This window comes from Ptychodera flava, unplaced genomic scaffold, assembly GCF_041260155.1.
Source record: "Ptychodera flava strain L36383 unplaced genomic scaffold, AS_Pfla_20210202 Scaffold_31__1_contigs__length_3010019_pilon, whole genome shotgun sequence".
NCBI lineage: Eukaryota > Metazoa > Hemichordata > Enteropneusta > Ptychoderidae > Ptychodera > Ptychodera flava.
Window position 1 is genome coordinate 1,904,073 of NW_027248353.1, and position 25,738 is coordinate 1,929,810.

A 25,738-nucleotide genomic window follows, 5' to 3' on the forward strand; every position below is an offset into this window, starting at 1 on the left:
AGACTCAATACACTTTACAAAAGAAAACGATATTCCTGGTATTCTACTTTGTATTGATTTTGCCAAGGCATTTGACTCTATCGAGTGGTCTTTCCTTTACTTTGCTTTAAAGAAATTTAATTTTGGTGAATCTTTTATTCTATGAATCAAAGTTTTATACTGCGATATTTCTAGTCACTAATAATGGTGTCACCTCTGGTTAATTTCAAGTTAGTAGCGGTTCAAGACAAGGTGATACTCTTTCACCGTACTTGTTTTTAGTTTAGAAATTTTGTCCATCGCCATTCGTCACAACAAAACAATTAAGGGCATTCAAATCGAACAAAATGAGAAATTGCACAATATGCAGATGACACCACTCGAATGTTATCAGATGTGAAATCTGCCGAAGAATTTCTCAGAATAGTTGACTCATTCGGCAACATCCCCGGCCAGAAGATCAATAAGGAAAAGAGTGACGCACTATGGTTAGGTAGTAAGAGAGATTGTATATACACACATTAATCGACTCAATGTACCGCATCATTTAACAAAGGTAGAAACGATGTGTGAAGTTGCCCTCACATTCTTATAAAATTGCTCAAAAAATGCTCAGGATGTAAACTGTCTGCTCTACCACGTGTGGCAAGTGATGATGACGACCACGAGGTAGCCTCGTGCAAGGGTAACAGTGGAGGCATAACCTCTCTCCCTGCTATTTAAATTACAGTAAAAACATGTTGTTACTGTGCACATTATCTTAGGGAAACAGTTCTTGTCTAAAAGTGTAGACAAAAAAGAAATTCTTCCGTTCTATTTATTTATAACGGAGGTCAAACAAAAGCACAAAGTTGAGAGAAACATTTCCTACAAAAATAGCACAACTGAAAAGTATAGGACCCGCTGGCATATTCTGGTAATGTACTTTGAATCATAGATCGAGAATGTCTTTTTTTTGTAAGTGCTATCCTTGTTCTTCGTCTTTTGTCTGTGTTCTGTTTCCGTTGTCTTTTTTGTACCTTTTTCTCTTGTTCAAGTTGTAAATTACATATATATATATATATATATATATATATAATATATATATATATATTATATATATATATATATATTATATATATATATATATATATATATATATATATATATGTTGTGTTCTCGGTTGAACATTTGGGTTCGATTCTATATTAGTGACGACTGGACGACTGACGTTTAGTTGAACACCAACAAATAAACTTTATTCAAGAGACGTAGACATGCTACATACACATCCGCCATGCCATGTGGGGAGAGCGTATACAGTCCGGGTCAGCTCCAAAATTGGAGACGCTATACCATAATATTTTCCCCCTCTCATTAGCCAATCAGCGACCAGCGCGCCATCAGTAAAAATTATATTTCCTGGCAACCTCCACATGCGTCCTTCGTTACGTACGCCATACTGTGTCGAACTCCCGCGCCGTATTCTGTCATAATGTCGAACAGTTGTGTGGCCACTCTGTCAAAACACAATTTCAAAATCGCGTACCAGTTTTATTCTGGCTAAGACAACCAAACCCCATATATCGCTGTGATTCCTAGACTCTGGCTTGAAGTCCTGCGAAATATAAATCGTGTACCTACACAGATCGTTCAGAATACCCCATTTGTATCGGAGATGGCAGCGATACAACAAATTCTACCGTATGGGGAACAGTTGTGTGGCCACTCTGTCAACACATTTTCAAAATCGCGTACCATTTTTAGTCTGCGTTTGACAACTACAAAACAGGTATCGTTTTAAAGCTCTGACATTGCTCTTCTTCCTTGCAAAATTTTATACGCGTACCTACACAAATAACCTTTATAACAGTATTTCTAATAGAGATGACGAACATCCACAAAATGATTCTCGGTACTTGAGCGAAATCGATAAACTGGGGTAGAAATGAATCGTCAATATTTCGAATATTTGTTCACTAATCGGACTCCTTGTTGGACATGACCTTCTGCAGAACACGTGGATTATGTTGACTGTCGAAATTCGTCGAAATTCACAAGACAGGGCTTAATAAGCGGCCCAAAACTGCCGATCACACTTGGTGGGTAATTTGTGACCCAGCGTGACCTGTACTTTATTAATGATGTAATCTGGTCGATGATTGGCTGAATGCCGGAATACATTATCATAATGAGTCTCCAATTTTGGAGCTGACCCGGACTGGTATATATGCGAAAGGCGGGGAACTATCATGTGACTACATTTGCATATATGAAACGATACAATCAGCAGCATAAATTAATTAACTCAATAACACAACAATATATACACACACACACACACACACACACACACATATATATATATATATATATATATATATATATATATATATATATATATATATATATATATATATCAGTCTAGTAAACACAATACGAACACAACCTTTAACACAATAGAACGAAGTTAGACATCCTAGCTTCCAGAATGAAAGAACAAACCTTCAGTGGGACAACACAGGAATACGTACAATGATCTGCCATTATACCACGAAATTATCCACTGAACCTGACTTGAGACGATTGATAAAGAAAGTCTGGCAAGCGTTAGTGTCGTACGCAGTGACTCAACTCTGGAGTACAGACTGCACTGACATTCATATTCAGCTGTCTCGCCGTACCTATTCTGTTCTGTACACAAGACAGTGAAACAAAAAATACACACCACCATACATTAAACGCAAACAACCATATGTGAACGATGTGTGGAGTTGCTCTCCCTGTACTACCTATGACTCCACGGGCACCCATGCCAAGTTGCAATGGTCAGGTGCCGCCAACTGGTAAATTTCATGAATTTCGCAAAATCATCACAAAACATGTTTTGAAGGCTGATGTACCGATATTACGTAGTTTTGACCTTGACCCAAATTTGGAGGGGAAAGTAGAGCTGTTCGTAACTGCCCTCCCACTGGCATACACGGAAAATATGCCCTCCCACTGAATTTTGATGCCCGCTGCCCTCCAGTATCTATAGTCTGCCCGCTCCCCACTGCCCACAACATTTTAGGCTCCCCTCTGCCCTCTCCCCATTACTGAAATTTCCCATTGCCAACTAGATGCCTACTAGGCAACCCAGATCAACGCAAACCGTGGGTGCTGGCAGTATAGCTTGGAACATTGCTTCCCTCTATTAAAGTTAGGTGCTAAATCTCCCCTCAAGTTCTATCAACCACGCCGCTTTCCCCTCCCTCTACGTATCTTCCGTTGCCCACTGTCAAAAATTTTTCTCCCGCCCACTGAAAATAGTGAAATTTCTTCCCCGCCCACAGTAAATATAGATTTTTCTCCCCGCCCGCTGATTAGTTTTGAAATTTGCCCGCCCGTTGAAAAACGTCGCACGAACACCTTTTTGCACGAACAGCTCAGTTGGCGGCACCTGAATGGTATTCTCCAAGTGACCGTTCAATGTTTGTTACAAAATGTTTACTCCAGTACTTCCGTGTTATGCTGAAAACAAACTGAAGAGCACAGATCAAACAGAACGATGCAGTTCAAACAGAACGACGCAGGTCTAACAGAACGACGCAATTACAAACTGAAGAGCGCAGTTCAAAAACAGAATGACGCAGCTCTAACAGAACGACGCAATTACAAACTGAAGAGCGCAGGTCAAAACAGAACGACGCAGCTCAAACAGTACGGCACAATTACAAACTGAAGAGCGCAGGTCGAAACAGAACGACGCAGCTCAAACAGAACGACGCAATTTACAAACTGAAGAGCGCAGGTCAAAACAGAACGACGCAGCTCAAACAGAACGACGCAATTACAACTGAAGAGCGCAGATCAAAACAGAACGACGCAGCTCAAACAGAACGACGCAATTACAAACTGAAGAGGGTCTGTGTCGTTTTCGGCCACGGTACCCCACAGATGAAGTCCAGTGAGCTTATAGATTGGGTCATGTCCGTCTGTTCGTCCATCCGTAAGTCCATCCGTTCACGCATATATCTCGGATATTTTGACAAAATGTCATGTGACCTTGATGACCTTTGATCTCAAATATACATATTTGTCCATAACTCAGTAACCACAAGTGCTACAGCCTTCATGTATGGTATGATGGGACACCTTATGACGCAACATATTGTACCTCATTAATTATGTGCATATCTAATTTTGAGCGAGCCAATAGAGCTAGAGGTCTGATTTTTGGTATATAGGGATAACTTAGCAATACAATTTTTTTGACAAAATGTCACGTGACCTCGGTGACCTTTGACCTCAAATATACATATTTGTCCATAACTCAGTAACCACAAGTGCTACAGCCTTCATGTATGTATGATGGGACACCTTATGACGCCACATATTGTACCTCATTAATTATGCGCATATCTAATTTTGAGCGAGCCAATAGAGCTAGAGGTCTGATTTTTGGTATATAGGGATAACTTAGCAATACAATTTTTTTGACAAAATGTCACGTGACCTGGATGAACTTTGACCTCAAATATACATATTTGTCCATAACTCAGTAACCACAAGTGCTACACCCTTCATGTATGGTATATGGGACAGCTTATGACGCCACATATGTACCTCATTAATTATGTACATATCTAATTTTGAGCGAGCCAATAGAGCTAGAGGTCTGATTTTTGGTATGTAGGGATAACTTAGCAAAACAATTTTTTTGACAAAATGTCACGTGACCTCGGTGACCTTTGACCTCAAATATACATATTTGTCCATAACTCAGTAACCACAAGTGCTACAGCCTTCATGTATGGTATGATGGGACACCTTATGACGCAACATATTGTACTTCATAATTATGTGCATATCTAATTTTGAGCGAGCCAATAGAGCTAGAGGTCTGATTTTTGGTATATAAGGATAACTTAGCAATACAATTTTTTGACAAAATGTCACGTGACCTGGATGACCTTTGACCTCAAATATACATATTGTCCATAAACTCAGTAACCACAAGTGCTACACCCTTCATGTATGGTATGATGGGACAGCTTATGACGCCACATATTGTACCTCATTAATTATGCACATATCTAATTTTGAGCGAGCCAATAGAGCTAGAGGTCTGATTTTTGGTATATAGGGATAACTTAGCAAAACAATTTTTTTGACAAAATGTCACGTGACCTCGGTGACCTTTGACCTCAAATATACATATTTTTCCATAACTCGGTAACCACAAGTGCTACACCCTTCATGTTTGGTATGATTGGACACCTTATGACGCCACATACTGTACCTTAATAATTATGCGCATATCTCATTCTGAGCGAGCCAATAGAGCTGGATGTCTGGTTTTTGGTATATAGGGATAACTATAGGAGAGAAATTTTTGACCAAATGTCATGTGACCTCGATGACCTTTTACCTAAAATATATGTTTATGTCAATAAATAAGTGCTATGTCATTTGTATTTAGTAGGATGGGAGAGACCTTATGACAACACACGCTTTACCTCATTAATTATGTACACATCTAATTCTGGGCAAGCGAATAGAGCTAGAGATCTGATTTTTTGGCATATAGGGATAATTAGCAATATAATTTTTTTTTTCAAAATGTCATGTGACCTCGATGACCTCAGTAACCACAAGTTCTATACCCTCCAATTTTGATAGGATATTAGACCTTAAGATGTCACATCTTGTACCTCATTTATAATGCGCATATGTATTTCTTGGCTGGCCAATACTACTAGAGGTCTGATCTTTTTTCCCGATTTAGAACCATAACTTAGACATGCCACATGTGTTTCAAATTGGGAACAACGACATAGACCTATGTGCCCATAGATCTCAACATAGGTTACATCAAACTATACCTGTATACTTTAAGAACCAGTCTGTACCTATTCTGTCATATCAATACACCAAGACAATCTCCAATAAAATATTCAATTACAATAAGGCATTGCGGCACTTAAAAATTGATGAATTCCTTCAAACACCAGCATCCTGTGACTGCTCTACATCTCCCTTCAAATATACTCCAGTTGGCCATGTCATCACTGGTGATCTGAACTTGGTTGAACATCACCACCTTCGTAAGATATTATCTTGTGGACCCAAGTTCAGAGAACCTCGCAGGATCAGCTGGAACCATAATTTAAGATCATTATGGACTCAGTTGAAGATTATGCCAGGAAATGGGCTAAAAGGGAGGATGTAGAGTTGGACACACTGTCAGAATGGGTCAAATCTGTGAGGAAAATAGTGCGTGGCCGTATTGGTCGACTAAGATCACATGTTTGCAGAAGACCCTATTCTGTATTTAAAGATCCTGATGCTGTTAAGTGTTTGAATGATATCCATGACAAATATGTTGTCGTCCCTGCTGATAAAGCTGCCAATAACATTGTATTTGTCTGTAAGAAGTATTATTTTGAATGTCTTATAGACGAACTTGGTGTAACTAAGACCTCAACCAGCTCCACTTACAGACAATCAATGTTCAACAAATCTGAAATTTTGGCAAACCATAAGTCATTCATGGATAATTTTAATATTACAACAAAGGATGACCATAATAAGTTGCCTAGCTTATACTGGATACCAAAGCTCCACAAAACACCTTACAAAGCTAGGTTTATCGCAGGATCTTCAAAATGTTCAACAACAGAGTTATCGAAGATACTGACTTCTGTTCTTTGTACTGTTAAACGGGGACTTCAATCATACTGTGATGTTGTCTTTTCTCGGAGTGGTATAAATCAAATGTGGATATTAAAAAATTCGAAGGAACTCTTGGAAATTTTGAAATCAAGATCTGTTTCAAAAATAACATCTATTAAAACTTTCGATTTTTCCACATTGTATACCACAATACCACATGATAAATTGAAAGAACGCTTGAAAAACATCATCAACCAAGCATTTTTCTACAAAAACGGTTCACGCCGTTACAAATATGTGGTATTAGGGTATAATTCTACATATTTTGTTAAAAATACAACTAATGCTAAAGTGTTTTATACCGAGAAAGACATTATCAGTATGCTTGATTTCCTCATTGACAACATATTTGTTGAATTTGGAGGACACATTTTCCAACAGTGTATAGGAATTCCCATGGGCACTAACTGTGCTCCCTTACTTGCCGACTTATTTCTGTTCTCATACGAGGCAGAATTTATCCAGCACCTTATCAAGCAGAAAAAGGTCTCTGTAGCTCGTACTTTCAACCTAACATTTAGATACATAGACGATGTTATTTCATTGAATAACTCTGAATTCAGTAAATATCTCGCTATGATTTATCCTCCAGAATTGGAGATTAAAGAAACTACAGAAACGGCCTCTTCTGCTTCATATCTGGACATTTTACTTGAATTTGACTCCAATGGTCACCTTTCTACTAGGCTATATGACAAGAGAGATGATTTCAACTTTAGTATAATTAATTTTCCACACCTCATCAGTAATATTCCACTCTCACCTGCTTATGGGGTATACATTTCCCAGCTTATACGATATGCAAGAGCATGCAGTTCATATGGTGATTTTGTAGAGAGACATGGCCATCTCTCTTTCAAACTGTTAAATCAAGGTTACACCAGAGCAAGACTTGTCTCTACATTCAAACGCTTTTTTGGCAGGTATCGCAAGCTGGTAGATAAATACAATATCTCTCTTCGACAAATGATCACTGATGGCATCGGTGACATTGGGCCTTAGTTAGTGACCACTACCTATCTGACTTACAGATTGATATATGGCGGGTGCCACATGTGGGGCAGGATGCGCTTACTATTTTCGAAACACCTGACATCACTTCTTGGTCTTTTGGCCAGAGGTCCATATATCTTTCTTCATGAATTTGACTTTGTTTGTACCGTCTATTTACTGTCTGTTCTGTGCTGTTTTGTGTCTATGTTTACAACTATTGTCTTACAAATTTTGACCTAGTGTTATTGGATTATGGATTGGTATGATTGCGATTTAATATACACCTCCAGTGATACTTCTTAATGACCATATTTTCCTGCCCCATCAAGACTAATACTCCTATTACAAGTGGGGACTATGTCATTGTAAAGGACTTGTTGAGTTAATGGTTGTATCACAGTATTCGATATATCTCATCTGTATTTTTTCCATTTATATCTGAATAATTACATTAAACATATTTCACTGTCTCCAGTACATTTCATTTAAGTATTTTCACTTCATGCACTTTATCCCTTTCACACATGTTCAAATATCTGACCAGAGAACAAACACTAAATAGTCCAGGATGGGAGCTACAGTGTCATTGACGCTATTTTTAGAATAATACCATTGAATAAACTAAATTCTCTAATTTGTTTCCTTACTGTTGCCTAATACGTTGCAGGTGACGATGAAGTCATACAGGCGGTTCTGACACAAGTGGCGGAACAGTTCAATAAGTGAGTAATGTTTCAAATATTATTCTTAGCAGTGTGAGGGCGCAATCGTGTTAATTCATTTCGTCGTAGGTCATCTGGAGCAAGGTTTTCACCCAATGCCCGCCTAGTGTTATTTAGTTTTAATGCCCCTGGCAAACACTGTCAGTTGCAGTTATTGAGTACATTTATCTTTGAAAAATAATCACGCAAAGTCTCTCAGCTGGAAGGCTTCCTTCCGAAAGAAGGCTGCACTCTGAACTCAATATATCTTTATCTTCGGAAGACGCTCATAAATACCACTTAAAGTGCATGACTATCCTGCAGAACTTAATATGTATTTTTAAACATGATGGATTGTGCCTTGAGGTTTATAGGAAAAAACAATCGACAGGTAACTGCACTGTGCCTACCACATATTTGGAGGCAATATCAGCTTTGAACGAACTCGACCAGCGAAAATATAAATCCTGAAAGAAACTATCGTAACTTCAGTTTACATTCCTTATTGTACGTTTACATATATTGTAGGTGTAGTTAGTGAAAAAGCCAACACACATATACCCTGGCAACAGTTGTCTGTGGCAGATATGAAATAAGTTTATCTTTGAAAGTAATCAGGAAATAGTGAACTAGGGGCTTCCCCCCGGAATGTTTACATAATCAGTATAGGTATTGAAAAAAGCAAATATGTACACATCGATCAAAAATCAATAAATCGTAGACATATCCACTTGTTTATATCTTCAACACTTCACTAATAACTAACGTGCCGAGCATAAAACACGAAACAGCTGAGCCAAACAAGAACGAATGGTGTAGGGACTGGAATTGACTTGTAATGTCAGGTGTTTCGAAGACAGTGAGCAAACTTTAAGTTCCTTTTTAATTAAAGGAATTGTGTGCCAGCTGTCGACCGTGTGCCAGTAATGATATTCCTTACATTAAACTATGCTATGAATATTTTAGCTCACCACACCATACGGAAGATTTACTTATTACATCAACTGTACCCTGTAGACAATCGCAATAGATCACGTTCATTAAACACTCATGTAGATCTTCAAGGTGTGATGAAGCACTGAAACAAAGCTGCTCGTCAACTGCATGATATTGGCAGAGATGAAATCAGCCACGACAAAGGGGTAATTGTACCGATCTAAATAAAAATCGAATGTATAACCAAGGAGTATATGTAACGTTACCGCTCAAGGTCAATAAGTATCAACACATGTGCGTTTTTCTACTATTCTGATTTTCTCTTTCAGAGCGTTCAAAGTTACAGAGTTGAAAGACGAAGTGTCGCGACGATTGACAGCAATAGAGAAAAGAATGGAAAGTAAGTGTACGTGTGTCTCATAAGTTGAAATTCACAATGAAGGAAAGGCTTGCCGTTGCATTTTCATTTGTGATCCCTCGGACTGATTGCAGCCTCGATGACCGCCGAAGCACGAGAACGAGGCACTGTGTACATGTTTCTGATGACGTAAACTGCACATACGTCACGGTCACTGATCCCAAGAGTACCAAAAAGCGTGATCACATAACCCTATCGGCAGAAAAGTAACCTTCAGGTTGTTACAGACTCATTTGAGCTGCCCGAGCGACAATGACGAACCCACGCAAATATAGCGTCCTTGTCCTTCATCGCCTTTCCTTATATATTTTCTTTTCATTTTACGAACAACGAACATGACAAAGTGTTTCTTTATTGCATATAAACAATCCCGCCTTACAAAAGGAGTAAGTCAAAAATATTACCCTTCGTTCTCTCTTCTTTTCTTTTTCTCCCTCTTCACTTCACTCCTTCTCCAACTTCTCAACCGTCTCCGTCTCCCTCTCATCTATACATTACTCACCTGTTAACCGTTCATGTTTGGAATTCTTAAAATACTTTTTAAACAATTTGACACATTCGATAACATATTCAAAATATTTCCGTTAAAATTTCCTCAATGTATATGTTGCGACCTTCGTAACATTTCATAAATTTTGAATGATGCAACTCGATATTACTTTTTCGCAATACAAAATATACATCTGTCTGCATATATGTTGATTCACTTCAAAACTGATTCGAATTTCCGTCTTTTCTCCGCTGTGTGCCTCAACACCTCCCCCTCCGTTCGTGTCGCACCATTGTATTGTTGTTTGATTCCCTAACCTATGTGTTGTTGCACTACTATTTGGTCACAGTGGAAGGTCTGAAAGCCGTTGAAATCGAGAAGTGCAAGCAAGAACTGTCAAACATCAAGGACCAGCTCCTTGCCGTAAAGAAGTAAGTCGCTCTTTATGTCTGTTATATTGTTCTGTTTGTCGCAAACTGTGATTAGTAAAATTGTTCTCTGTCTTTTACGTTAAAATTTTTACTTTAAATATCAGCGTAGTGATTCTTATATGGAAAAGATCTTTACAAACAAACAAATACAATAAAATTATAATTATAGATAGATCAACAGATATTAACAACTGGACGTCGGTACAAAATTTGAAAACGGTGCGTTGTGAATGGGGCGTGTTAATGTTACCACATTCTTGTTAGCCCTATATCATTTCAAAACATCTTCTTGCTTTAAGCAAGAGTAGCGTGCAACAGTAATTTTCCTAACGATTTTTAGACAAGTTCCTCGGAACAATAGCTCGAAAAACATAGGTGATATTTCCTCTTTAAAGGGGTAAGTTTTGAGTCAGATACTTACCATATGCAAATTCTTGTATCTTTCTCACATATTGCCATTTGTCCTACTGACATTGTTATTTTGCCTTCCATTTAGCCATTTCGTATTATTTTTTGGCAGCGGTAAGAGAAAAAATTGTGGTAAAATTCAAGATAACCATTATAATCATTACATTGCTGCACCCCCTCCTTTTTAGCATTTAAATTAAAGCTGCAGCTGAAAGTTCATTTTAGAACTGTTTCAAGTTTTTTTTGGTGTAACTTTAATTTTTGCGTTAGATCTACGCTCAGATTCAAATTATGGATTTCTTTCAAATAGGTTTGCGTCGTTACGTCCAACAACATGTAAACGTTTAGCATTCTGTTAATATAGTTGTGTTTGCATTGCCTTGTATGCTCTGCTATTGCTTGATAATTTAAAATAGCAGTCGACTGAAAGCTGTTGCCGTTTCTATTTCTAATGAAATATCATCCGTTTGGAGAAAGATACTTGTAAGATAAAGAAGTGTCGCTCTGTTGATATGAAACAAACTGTTGAGTCCAAAACGTCAAGCGCTTATGACCTGGGCAACTCAGTCTAATGGGAAAACGGAAGCCAATTAACGCCGAAAACGCTAATTGAGAACCTTATCTGATGATGATTGTTTTGATACTAAATACAACACAGCAGCAACATGACAGAAACAACTGTTGTGACATTTGATGACATTTAATAAATGATTTTGCCCGATTTGTCTTCATTAACACCATCCTGTAACACCACTCGAAGCGTTTTGGAATGTCAATTGTTTATTGTTCACACATTTATTTTCGTTCACTACTGGTTTTAACACTTTATTCTATTTAAGGAAGTTGGCACTTTTATTTTCTATGTGCAAAATTACCAAGGATTTCAGTGTGGCCGACAGCTTGCTTTTGTTAAGTATAGTGCTCCTCTCGCCGTGACATTAGATGCACCTTGTCGCACAGTTTGATAGGTGTTCTGATGGGATGCCAAAAATAATTGGCGCAGACGACAATATCTGTCCCGGTCATGTTGTGTCTGCTGATAAAAAGTTTAGGGTCGAACCATCAACTCCTATCAAACTGTGCATGAGGGCTTTATCAGTCGGAAAGTTATGCTGACACACTTGCTCAAAAGTCTTCACGGTCAAGTTCCCAATCTTATTTATCCATTGGCTCCTTTCTCCGATACGATAACGTATTGGACACTACATTTTATAAAGGCCTTGCCGAAAATGTCAGTGTACTGGCACTATTTGATGAAAATATAGAGTGTTTTTACGAAAAATCTCCGAAATTAGGAAATATAAACACTTGATTGACGAAGGATTATATTATGTTTACAAATTAAATTAAATTTATTACGTGTCTTGCTTTCATCAAATTGAAACCAAGGATTTGCCTCAGCCGGAGGAGATAGTAGGAATGGGAACAACAGCATAAGCCATCCAAACAGATGTATGACTCGTCTGTAGCCTTGCATAACGATGGAAGTTTAGTCTTTACAGATCATCACATCATGTTTCAGCGAGTTGAATAATCTGCATGTCACAAACAATGCACCAGAATATCACACATTACATCCACAGTCACTTCACGGCATCGTAGCACTAACTGAGAAAGGAGTAGTTAATACACACAAAATAGTGACACGGGAACACGTGCCGTAATGTTTACTAACAAGCTTTGGCGTAAATTAGAATTAACCTTGCAAACGCGGATTACAATCTTTGTGCTTCAGCTGCAGGATCATTACTCACATACATTAAGCGAAAGTGCTTGCTTATAGTGTTTAAGCAACGAGTGAACGAGTGTTCTTTTCCTATCTTTTCTGAATTCTTTCTTCCGTCGATCTTCTCATTAAAAGAAACTTCTCATGTGTGCAATCAGCATGGCGTGCGTAACATTAGACATAGACGAGCGATTTGCACTTACACCACAACATGTGTATATATTTTTTTCCTACTAAATTCTCTCGTAACGTATATATATATATATATATATATATATATATATATATATATATATATACAATATGTGTATATATATATATTGCATATATAATGTATGTATGTATAACATATATATTGTTAAATGTTTTATTTGTAGACTACATACATAGATACATACATAGATACATACATAGATACATACATACATAGATAGATACATAGATACATACATACATACATACATACATACATACATACATACATACATACATACATACATACATACATACATACATACATACATACATACATACATACATACATACAGGAAATACGTACATGAAATACTTTAATACAAGAAATACATACATACAGGAAATACTACACTTATTTTATGAGATATTTAGGTGGTTATTTCAACAAAAGATTCATCTGTCAGGGAAAGTAACTTCAATGTACATACCATTTGATAACTTCCCCACACGCCATCACATTATGACCATTGTTGTCTGGTCAAAATATAACCAACTGGTAAATCATTTATTTAATCGTATGACATGTGACTTGGCTTTTTGACAAGCTGTGGGGGAAATGCTGGGTTGTCTGCTCGTTACGTTTACTTTGTTCTTCAACTCACAAGTTGTCATGATAACATAGTGAGAGACAAAGAGCTGGATAATGCTGATTTTTGGTAACAAATGCAACATAACTTCTGAACTGTTCAGTAACTTTACAATCATTCAACAAATACTGAACCAACCAAAACAGCGCCGTGGCGGCCACGATAAATATCGTGGACCTAGTACATTTAACGAGCTATGCAGTTTATTGCAGAGTTTACATTTCAGTGGCTATGAATACCAAATGTTCACGCTTCCGTTTTGATAAGGCATGGTATTTATTAATCAACAGTATCATTCAGTGTAAATTTTTAACATTATCCCGCATTGCTTCTTTACCCCCATGATTGTATTCTTCGTATCTAGTCTTGGCTACCTGCTGTTTCGTAAAGTCACAACCAAAAATCGAAAGATGCAATGATGAATCATGATTGTTAGCAAACAATTGTAATTTCCATATAGCACGAATGAGTAGACATTTTATGATGGTTTTATATCTGATTTGCAGGATGACTGCAATGTTTTACACGTCAGCATTTTATGCGTAAAGCATAATCAAATTTGAGAGAGTAAAGAGTTCGTATAAATGTACGAAAATATTTAAAACCCTGAATTGAACGGTTTGAGGGAGAACAATCGCAGGAGAAGGAACCTGATTGATGCTGGAGAAGTAAGAAACCACGTTATCGTTTCTTGGTCGCTTTATTGTCCTTGTTCTCAAAATCATGCAGTTGTTTCTGTAATGTCTTACGACGTCTACCCGGATTCTCCACCAATTCTTGATGTTTTAACTCTTTCGCAAGTCGCTAGGTAGAGCATAGTACAATGGGAATCAGCAGTGGCAAGCAACACAGGCGTAAGCTAAACAACCAAATTCTTTACGGGATCGCCCACAAGGAAACTATCGTGGAAACCAGAGACAGACATAAAACAAGTTGGGTAGCAAAGATATGTCGGTTTATTACTTCTCCTGCGTCCATCTATCTCATTTTCATCATTTCGAAGAAATTATCAAATATTTGTGTTCATCACGATGTATCATTCTGTCGTTCGGTACAAGGAATTGCTGGTTTTTGATACAATATCTTTGAGATAAGATCAGATAATTAACCCTAATGAATGGTTGATACAATTATCAAAATCGTAAATATACTCTACTAGTGTGCATTGGATAATAAAATTATCGCAACCTATAAGTGACTATCCACCTGAGCTACTGCTTTTCGAGCTCAGTGTATGCCAAATTTTAGTAGTTGATCACTTTATCAAATGCATTACTAATTTTTTTACAAGAAAGATGTATCATCTTGACTTTTGAATTTGTAATAAAACTTGTAAGATATTTTGTCTGATTTTTCTAGTCTGAGATTCTAACAGTAACTAAATACAGGAAAAACTGATATACATGGAAGGAACTCTAGAGCTCTTCACAACAGCGCAATGTTTATTCATTTTGAATATTTTGACAACCTCTCGTGTAGTTTAGTAAATCATTTCAATCAAATTAAGTTATTCATAACATTTCCACCAATCATGAACTAAATGTAGTCATCACGTTGTGGAAGAAGAGTCTTGATTTGTAGTTTCATCTGATGTCTTGATGTTTGAACACTCACATATTCACTTAAATAGCCCTTTCATGGGCATATTGCGTAATTGCGCAAAACTAATCAGTTGAAGCCGCTGTTGGCTGGTTGATCGGACTTTACACTTTCCCACCCATTGAAGTTGACCTATCAGTGACGCTGACCCATCAATGGTGTTCTAACCCACCTTGATATCTGTTCTTTTTTCATCCCGCTGTTGTTTCCGACAGCAATGCCGATACGTCATCTACAGAGTAAGTGCAATCGCTCTCTATGCAACGTAAAAAACGCAGCTTTGCAATTTTAATCTTTTCTAACATAGAAGCAATGGAAAGGACTCCAACGCCATGCGGCGTTGAGCAACCAACATAAACATGCGTAGATTGAAGTATCTGGGAAGTGTCACACAAAGGATATCGACAGTTAATAAAAAAGTGTCGTGTGCTTAACATTTTCTGAGTGAATTTATTCAAAGTAGTCGTGTTTCGTTTACACAACATTAAAATAGAGTAATAACAATATGTGTTGAAATTACAGAATTTTGGATGCAATATAAAAGTAGCGCAACACTCACCATATTGATTGGTAGTTTGATGGAGCGCAGTCGCCGTATTTGAGTTTGCTTGTCTCATCATCTATTACTATATTGTGTTGTCTGTGAAGCGCTTTCTCACATGCTTTTGAACAAGTTCTGCAAAACCAGTGGAATTGGCAGCTCAAACATATAAAAAGATAACGCCATCGAATGATTCGCATAATGTTTCAATTAGAGAGCGAAGGTACAACGTCGTGACCGACGCTTGTCCCAAAATTTTTGATCATTGATGATCGAATGTGCTCATGAAAATCATGGAACCCCATATGAGACATGAACAGCGACTTCGCTCCTCAGAGCAAACACTTGATAAATAACAGTAATGTTTGACTTTTGCAGATATTTAACATGTTAACGTTTGATTATGCGTAAAGTAGCACCGAGCGTAGACGATATCTTGCGATAGTGGCGATATTTGGCCATTAATTTGCATTTGCTTTAACATTTAAATATTTCTTCCCTCATTAATTTCCTATTTGTGTTGGGCATTATATTTTGCGTTTAACTCTTCTAGTGGTTCGCTAAACAGTGTCTGTGGTCGTCTTTGCAATTCTGTTATAACTTTCCCAAACCTTGTTTTCTCTCCAGTTATGGTATAGACGAGAAGAAGCTGAGCATAAAGCGGGATATCCCAAAGTACCCGAAGGTTGGTGCAATAATAATGGTCCCTTGTTTGATTCCTGTACATTCACTTTATTTATTACAGAAATTTTACAACAGTTAAGCCAATACTTCGAGAAGTCAGATGCAATTGGTTTAACATATAATGCCAGTTACTGTGTATAAACCTAGTAAAGTGTTTTTTTCATTAAGTATTAACCATAGTCACAAAGTTCGAGCTCTATTCATTTAGAACTTCATTTTCAATTAATTTACATTCAGTTTTTGAAATGCTTTTACTTGCTTCACCCACAAAATGAGGCAAATGTGACGATTCTAAAGCTAATTCTGTTCAAAGCCAAATGGTTTGTTTGAGTTGGTCTTTCGAAAGGAATACAATTCAGTTATGGAGAAAAACATTGCATGATGTAAAGAATGCGCCATATTTGTAAAGGTTGGGGGAAAAGAATACAAAAATGCACTTGTCGTACAGAATATTATAAAATTATTCCAAACGTCAGAGTTTCAGTTCATGTTTATTAGTCTGATGCGTGCAAAAACCCAAGTAAATGGAATTTGTTTGAGCTGAGTAAGATGAGTAGAGTGACATATTAGTCAACTTAGTTTATAGTGAATTTTTTGAAAAACACCGATTAATCACAAATTAATGACACTTAAATTTCAGTACACCCTGTCTCAGGAAACAATTGAATACCTAAAGAGGCCGACATTTGATATTTGGCACTGGGAATCTAACGAGGTAAGGAATGCAAGCCATTTTTCATGTTCTAATCCTCTTTTTTGTCACTTACTTCCTCTTTTCCTTTCCATAATAAGATATGTGTACTTACATTCTTGCGATGTTTCATTTTGGACATTTTTTGTTCCTTTTCTTACAGATGTTGAGTCTACTGGAACATATGTACCATGAACTCGGGCTTGTGCAAGAATTCAATATGAATCCGATCGTGCTAAAGCGATGGTTGGTGAGTGAAACATGGTCTAGTCACGGGTCCCTCCACAACACGGTCAAGAAACGCCACCAGTTTCTTTTGTTATTGTCCTGGTTTCGATTGGGCTTTCTGTTGATTTTACTGTGTTCTAGTAAATGAAAATCGCCACATTTTGAAATAAAACGGAGAGAAATAGCAAATTCAGAAATATAACCCTTCTTATTTGTGTTTCTACTAAATATACAACTTGATTGGATTGGTGGTTGTTCTTTTTGAATATTTAAAGCTGCTTCATTCAAAAGAGGGAGCCTTTACGGCGATTTACTCTATCAATCACGTTTTCACCATTGAAAGGACGTCTGTAGAGTGCTGTAGGTGTAAATTACATTTATCTCAAATGGCAAGTAAGCATATGGCTCATACGTCAACTGATGCAGTTTTTTGTTGCTCATGGTATACAGGGAGACATTGCGAACAATAGAATTGAAAGGACTATGGTTGATGGCTATATTGAAATATCCAGGGTACTGCTTTCAGGTTTCGTTCGTTCATAAACTGATGTTCAGATAAAAAGATGGGTCAGGAATGAAACATTTAAAAGGCACAAAATAGAGGAAATTGTTCATGACGTCATACCTCATTTTGAGTATAAAAAATTTATGATATTGCACTGTTATTCTCCTGTCACAATTTTTCGAATAAGAATATTGTAATGATACAAAAGTAATTTTTCAAATCTAAGTCTAGTATATATTTGTCTCTTACAGTTGTGTGTACAAGAGAATTATCGTAATAACCCGTTCCATAACTTCCGGCACTGTTTTTGTGTCTCTCAAATGATGTATGGCATGATAAACCTTTGCGACCTTCAATCCAAAATGTCTCAGTTTGACATAGGTGTCCTGTTAACTGCCGCCGTCTGTCACGATTTGGACCATCCGGGATACAACAACACGTAAGTAAAGCCTGGTTTTGTCTAGTTAATACCGTTTCACTTGAGATTTGCCTATTGTTTGCTAAAGTTTTGCTAAAGTTGGAAGTACTTTTAGATCAAACAGTTCGAAAGAAAGTTATATTGTTCCGTTTGTATATGTCAAAATGAAATTAAATTTTGCGTTAACTTGTCCAGCAGTAGTCACTACGAAGACAGAATTGATAGAAATCTTAAAATTTGCATGTACGTTGTTTTAGTAATGAAATACGCTTTTCAGTAAGAAAACAAAATTGCCACATGTTCGTGATAATGGTACTGAATTTTGTGTTTGGGTTTGAATTTTCCAGGCGCAGTTTTCTGCCACATAATCAATTTTACATGTTTTCTCAAGAAAGACATCGTCACACGTATCGATCACGGAAACAGGTCAATTTGTGCGTTCGTTTCGATTTCATACCTTGAAAAAGTAGGTCAATTGACTATGGCATCTCCGATTTCCCTAAAATCTCCACAGCAGGCATCCATTGTTATTGCAATCTCAGACTCAGACAACTCATTCACGCTAAATGTCTTTGTGTAATTCTGTTTTTGGCAGATACCAAATAAATGCGAGGACTGAGTTGGCTGTTCGATACAACGACATCTCCCCGCTGGAGAATCATCACTGTGCTGTAGCATTTCAAATTCTCAGTCAACCCGAATGCAACATATTTTCAAATATTGACATCGACCTTTTCAAAAGGATACGTCAGGTATTGAACGCTGTGTTGATCTTAGTGTAACTCACTTAGCCGTTCTTGATAAATATCCTCTTTGGTGTTTCTTAAAAACTAATGCTGGTAGAATACTCTACCTATCAAGGGATTTGTTAGTCTTTGTCAGGCAGTTTCAATACAGTTTTCACACTGCCTTACACCCATGTCTGTATATCTGTCTGTCTGTCTGTCTGTCTGTCTGTCTGTATGTATGTCTGTCTGTATGTATGTACTTTCGTACGTACATACGTACGTATGTATGTATGTATGTATGTATGTATGTATGTATGTATGTATGTATGTATGTATGTATGTATGTATGTATGTATGTATGTGTATGTATGTATGTATGTATGTATGCATGTGTATATGTATGCATGAATGTATGTATGTATGTATGTATGTATGTATGTATGTATGTATGTATGTATGTATGTATGTATGTATGTATGTATGTATGTATGTATGTATGTATGTATGTATGTGTATGGATGGATAGAGAGATGTATGGATGGATGGACGGAGGGAGGGATTATTGGTATATGTATCAGCAAATAATATATTACATATTCCTTTGTTCTCATCCAGGGTATGATAATGTTAATATTGGCCACAGACATGGCAAGGCACAGTGAAATCGTGGATTCCTTTAAGTCAAAAGTTGAGAACGGTTTCGACTTTTCCAATGAAGATCATCTGAACTCGGTAAGCAGTGTAAGTTAGGGATTTCAGGGCTACGATATGTAAATTTTTAAATGCCCCGGATGAGCCTTTGTCAATGATGATAAAGCAGATTCAGAAAATGCTAGTTGTAGTGGTTTCGTGAAGAAGCAATTGAAATACAACAAAGGATACTTGACGGCAGAGATTTCATTTGTGGCGATAGAAATTTAAATATCCGTGTTCGCAATGATTTATTTCAATCACTGCCAGAAATTAAGATGCACACAGCCAAAAACAGGTAAGCTAGATGGTCTTCTTCGTTTGCTTGCTTTTGTAGTAGATTCTCGAGTTCATTGACTTAATTAGCTTTCTTTACCTTTTCATGGCTTCTGTTTTTATCAGCGTAAACTCCCCTTTTCAAAATATAGTTGTGGTACCTGGGCAATGAGCTCAAATCTGGCTACTTTGTTATTTCTTACAGCTGAAAATGGTTCTCATTAAATGTTGTGATATCTCGAACGAGGTTCGACCGATGGAGATATCGGAGCCCTGGGTCGATTGCTTGTTGGAGGAGTATTTTATGCAGGTGAGTCCAAAAGACGTTGGTCCCGTTGTTCAAGGTAGACCCTGTTTCGGGGACAGATACTCGGACTCTCATTGTTACACAATACAATTCTGATTTACCACTTGTGTGGCTCATTTTTAAGCTCTTGGAGTAAATTAAATTTTCAGGGTCTTCGTTTTGTGTAAATCGAAATATTAATTTTTTCTGTCAAGTAAATACAGGGGTAGCGGCCATGTTTAATTCCAAACATCGGTACCCCGGATTTTTATTTCTTGATTTTGAATGAGGATGTTTGAAAGTTCATGTATCCACTGCATGATATTTTTGTTGTGCTCTTTTTGGGGAGAGAAATGTAGATTTCGCATATGCAAATTTACATGGGGCACAAAGGATTTGATTCGTTAACGAAAGTTTGAACAAAAGTTTACGTATGTCGCTTTCGAAAGTCATATGACTTAGATTGTTTATGTTATGGTACAAAACGTCAGTAAACATCTGAATCCAGATTTTGACCTTATAAGGAAATATTCATCGATCATGCACCTTTTCATGCACCTTCCTTTATTCATTTGCCTTGTAGAGTGACAGGGAGAAATCTGAAGGTTTACCGGTGGCGCCCTTCATGGACAGGGACAAAGTGACCAAACCTACGGCGCAAATTGGCTTCATCAAATTTGTACTAATACCGATGTTCGATGCAGTGTGCAAGGTGTGTATCGTCTTGTACTCTGAAAGTACCACAGTGACTTTAAGTTAGCTGTAGTTGAAAGGGACGGCTATTTCAAACTAATATAAAGCCTTCTCTTGGCTACGACTTTCTGCGTTAACTGAGTTTGACTGCTTCGTTATCCCCCTCGCTCCGAATCTCGTCCTGTTTTTGCTTTTAATTTTTTTTTTTTTGGGGGGGATGGGCATGGTCATTACCGTTTTCCTGCATGCCAACACTGTCACGTGGTTTTCTTAAATCAGTGGTGATGGGAAAAAATGGAAAAGAGATCCGTTGCATCTCTCTCCTGCTGAGATATGCACTAAGGGTACGGTTCTCGATTTCATTTCTGACTTCTTATTGGTCGGGATTTGATACAACAATGGATAATGGCAGCATCAATCGCTGGCGTTTTTCACATTAATGCAAATTATTACTCAGAACAGTTTGTCAATTGTATATTAAATCAATCAACCCCCATACAAACCAATCAATTCGCCGATCAATAATTTAATCAATCAGTAATACAGTCGATCAATGAATCGCGTAGTCAAAACTGTATAAGGTAGCAAAGTAATCCAACAGTTGACATCGAACAGAACCTGCCAAAGAAAGACAGTCGTGAGAAATGTGAAAGCTGCCCCTCCACTATAAATGTCATCTCTCGGCCAATTCAATCAGATATGCCAGGCCAAAATGAAAACGGTGTCTTACGGTATTTTCCACTATGTATTGCGAAAGGACACATTTCCCTAATGAAGACAAGAGGGAAAACATCTTATAAAGTTATTGCCCCGGGAATCCTCCAATCGTTAGCTGTGGCTAGCTCCGTGCATACCACTCGCCATTTTTAATGAAAGATAGGCTATTTGGAAACCTCGAGTTTACGCTTATCTATCAGAGTCTGCCAATTTTAGAAAGAGGACATCATTAATATTTTTCCCCTACTCGCAGCTGTTTCCACAAATAGAGGAAGTGATGGTGAAACCGCTGAGGGAAGCGCAGGAACACTACGAGGAAATGAAGTTGAGGGAAGACGAGAGGACCACTGACAGCGTGGCGAGGGCTCAGGTATATATTCAGACTCATGTTGAGCTGCATGCTCCCCACCCAGTCGAAGTGTTATTTGCAGGCTTCCCTGTCCCACTTCTGCCTATGGGTGCGAGTGCCTTTGCCTAAGGTAAACAGCGCAGCCAGTGGCAGAAATTGGGATGGGGACCAGGACTGCAAGCAATGGCGGCCATTCACGCAGGGCTTGCACAAAGTCTACAACTTGCTAAAATGTGGTCGTTAAAGTATATGAAACATGAATGATTTAGGAGTTATGATATTCAAATCTAAATTTTGAGTTTCTGCATAAAAAACAAGGGAATGTTTAAAAATGATATATTACAAATTGGCAAAAGCTTTCTAAGGCGTAAGCATCTCAACGTCCAACGAGACACTACTAGGAGGAGCTGTCTATTCGCCTTTCTTAGGAGGGAAGGGGTGGCTGCGGAATTCGTTTCATTCAGTAGGGACGGGTTGAGCTCTTTTTCTATTTACAGTGCGCACGTTCGAAATAAAATTCGATATCTGTAATTTTGCAAAGTTCCATATCGACCAACGGCACCACGTGTAGCACATTATTCGAGCCGAAATATTTCTTTCAGTCAGGGAACAGGCAAATACTGTTTCCATCATCGTAACCTACAACCTTCAGAGGGTAGCTTTGCATTTCGGGGGACGGATTTCGCCAATATTCCTGCTAAATGAAGTTTTTAATTTTACAGACACCGTCGAGTGCACACAAAAAACTTAGAATGAAGTTTTTGATCACAAGTTCCCCTCTCTTACAGAAGAAACGAAAGGAACCGCTGGCCGTCAAGGAGAAGTGAAGACTTTTAAAAATGGACACGCTACTTACCCCGCACACTACTCGGATTCTCACCAATTCTTTACCATGCTCTTCTTAAAATATGACGGATATTCGTTTGATAACATTTTCGACCGGAAAAGACAATGTAATAAGTTCAATTTTATACAACAGGAGGAATCAACTATTCCGTGAAAAATAGCAATATTACATAGTTTTATGTTATGTCACTATCCATTCAAAAAGTCCCGATTTGTTAACTGTCTTTCAGCATGGAATAATATTCCGGAGCTAACAATTAAGTTTTCACTGAGGCTTCGTATTGTCAATACCTTGTAAATAATTGTGTTTCTGCTACACTCAACGTATCCATTGGTCAACTGTGTCAATACACCTACCAACCTCTCTATTGAAACGATTAACCACAGTCAGAAAGGGGAAAGCACAGAACATTTGATCTTGTCACGGTGCACTTGCACATCCGTCTTAACAAGAAAACGTTAACTCTTTTTCAAATGTGTACGCAGCTACCGCAAAACTACAAAAAAAGTCCCGAATGCGTTAGCCACACAACGAGAACTGCGCCTCCCTGAAGAAGTTGAAGGCCGGCAACGTACGAACGTCAGTCACCAGGGAAACAAACATGACGTAAAAGAACGCAGACGACCCGGTACTTCACGGCAGCTTTAAAACCGCCTGAAAGTGCAAAGCTATTGAAAGTAGATCTGCGGATTAATCTGAAAGACAATACAATTCCAAATATTAAGAACGCGAGAGTACAAGGAAAAGTAAAGTGTGTCAAATAGTTATCGTATGGGTGAAAGCAAAATTTGAAAAGAAAAATATATTTAAAACCGCCTGAAAGTGCAAAGCTCTTGAAAGTAGATCTGCAGATTAATCTGAAAGACAAAACAATTCCAAATATTAAGAACGCGTGAGTAAAAGGAAAAGTAAAGTGTGTCAAATAGTTATCGTATGGGTGAAAACAAAATTTGAAAAGAAAAATATATTTATACACTGGATGTATTTATATTGCACTTTGTTCGAAGCTCATAGTCTTAAATACTATTTATATATATATATTTAAGATTAAGATATTTTCCTGTAAACTTTTGCAATTTCAGTGACTAGAGTTATTAGATCGTGGATTTCTTTCTGTAATTGTTTGATTCAAACTTGGTGGGTAGAGGGATTTCACAAAAAAAGTATTTCTCAATTGGGCCCTTCTACGTATATACGATGTTATGAGTTTCCCTAAAGTTTAACTGGTAGACATAAATGCAATGTCATTCCTTGATGTAATGAAACGTGACTGTAGGCCGTGAAACCCATATCATCCTCAGTTTCATGTGTCTGTTGTGTCACTAGATGGCGCCATAACAGCAATCTCTGCTTCTCCGGAACGAGGCTGGGTTTTGTTTGGCTTCAAAAAGGGAGCAGACATTATTGTGAAGCGCCCCCTACTGAACTGGGTGTCTTACCCTTGGTAGCATAGGGGTCAGGGGTCAGTTCACCGAGACTCTATGTAAACATATTTATATGGCAACCAGACTCAAAGGATACGGTAGAATATAGCCAATTTTTAGGATTGTCTCTACATATTACGCCACCTTTCGTTTATGTTTGATTTACCTCGTTTAAATCCTTATTCAATTTCTTAAGTTTAACAGGTCTTCTAAATTATAACATTAATGATACGTCTTTTTGAAGAAAAAATGTTGAAGAAGTCTTTTTGATGTGTCGTGATTTTTAATATTTGTGGACTGTAACTGATTGTAGATGTGTTTATAACAGTACCATGCATCATATACATTCATTTTTACAATTAATGACATCGTAACATATCCGTGCTTTGATAAAAGATTACAGGTGTATGGTACCCTGAAAGAATCATGAAAGTAATTTCATGTTTACTTCATTTCATGAGTACTTTCATGATTTTAGGGGAAAATATTCTTGGTGGATCAAGATTGGCCTATATTTCGAGCCATGCTCTGGAGAGGACGACTTAGCTGATAGGCCCATATTTAGACCCATGGTTTATAGAATGTGAATACCCTAAAATGAGATTATGTCCGTTTATGTATAGTACACAGTGACATGTACATGTATTTTTTTCCTTTCTTTCTGAATAATGATTTACTTTTTGTTTCATTTTCCTTGATGAATTGGTTAAATGTTAGGCAAAATTTCATCTGAATTTTGTCATATCCCAAATCTTGGCATATAAGGAAAAGTTTCTGCAAACTGTGAAATAATAATTGTTTGGAATGAATCTCCAGTGTAACATCTGTGAGTCTAATCGACATCAATCAACAGGAAGCTGTATTAGAAGTTACCTACATAATTTGGAAAAAAGTTGAACATTTAAAATGTCTTTTTCGGATAACCCTTGAACTTTTGAGAGTTTTAAAGTATTTTATCGAGTTAACCTATCAGAAAGTTATTTTGCATTTCTTTGTGTCTTCTATAAAGGTACTGAGTATGTTCCTAAGGTTTTCTTTGCACTGTACATTTTTCTCAACTTACAGAATCATGATAGCTATGTGTTTACTTTATTTCCCTTGGTTTTTTGCCTGTGAACCAGCCTTTTGTCTCTTTGAGGATTAGTTATAATACCATGAGCAATTCTTCCGTCTTTTTGATCTTGTCATCCCACTGAAGTCTTGGCACGCTAAAGCCGATGGAATATTCCATATGTTCCCGTGTAGTTATTTCAAACTTTCCCCCGTTTCGTTTTGTTTAACTATTTACCAATCACTTTATAAAAGATTTGTACAACATCGTTCACAATATGGATATTCTTTCTGTTTCACTTGATTCCTTTTCTAAATAAACGATGAAAATGATCATTTTAGGTCACACATGGTGTCAACTACTATCTTTTCAACCTGTTCACCCTGAATTC

The 25,738-nt window shown here is 37.4% G+C and overlaps 1 protein-coding gene across 8 annotated transcripts in view; it reads left to right on the top strand.

Annotated features, from left to right (window-relative positions):
• Nucleotides 1-25,692, top strand: part of LOC139127409 (high affinity cGMP-specific 3',5'-cyclic phosphodiesterase 9A-like) — a 76,284-nt gene extending 50,592 nt beyond the window's left edge. The window contains exons 6-19 of one of the 8 annotated variants that reach the window (XM_070693328.1): nucleotides 8,336-8,390; nucleotides 9,635-9,705; nucleotides 10,563-10,644; nucleotides 15,435-15,458; nucleotides 16,388-16,445; nucleotides 17,085-17,159; nucleotides 17,299-17,385; nucleotides 18,120-18,307; nucleotides 18,882-19,038; nucleotides 19,630-19,746; nucleotides 20,186-20,290; nucleotides 20,850-20,978; nucleotides 21,930-22,046; nucleotides 22,814-25,692. In XM_070693328.1, the coding sequence (XP_070549429.1) occupies nucleotides 8,336-8,390; nucleotides 9,635-9,705; nucleotides 10,563-10,644; nucleotides 15,435-15,458; nucleotides 16,388-16,445; nucleotides 17,085-17,159; nucleotides 17,299-17,385; nucleotides 18,120-18,307; nucleotides 18,882-19,038; nucleotides 19,630-19,746; nucleotides 20,186-20,290; nucleotides 20,850-20,978; nucleotides 21,930-22,046; nucleotides 22,814-22,852 (1,304 nt within the window). In that variant the 3' untranslated portion in view covers nucleotides 22,853-25,692. Of the gene's footprint in view, nucleotides 1-8,335; nucleotides 8,391-9,634; nucleotides 9,712-10,562; nucleotides 10,645-15,434; nucleotides 15,459-16,387; nucleotides 16,446-17,084; nucleotides 17,160-17,298; nucleotides 17,386-18,119; nucleotides 18,308-18,881; nucleotides 19,039-19,629; nucleotides 19,747-20,185; nucleotides 20,291-20,849; nucleotides 20,979-21,929; nucleotides 22,047-22,747 lie in introns of all 8 variants that reach the window. The other 7 variants (XM_070693326.1, XM_070693322.1, XM_070693327.1 and 4 more) reach the window with 7 other exon arrangements.
• The last annotated feature ends 46 nt before the right edge of the window (nucleotides 25,693-25,738 follow it).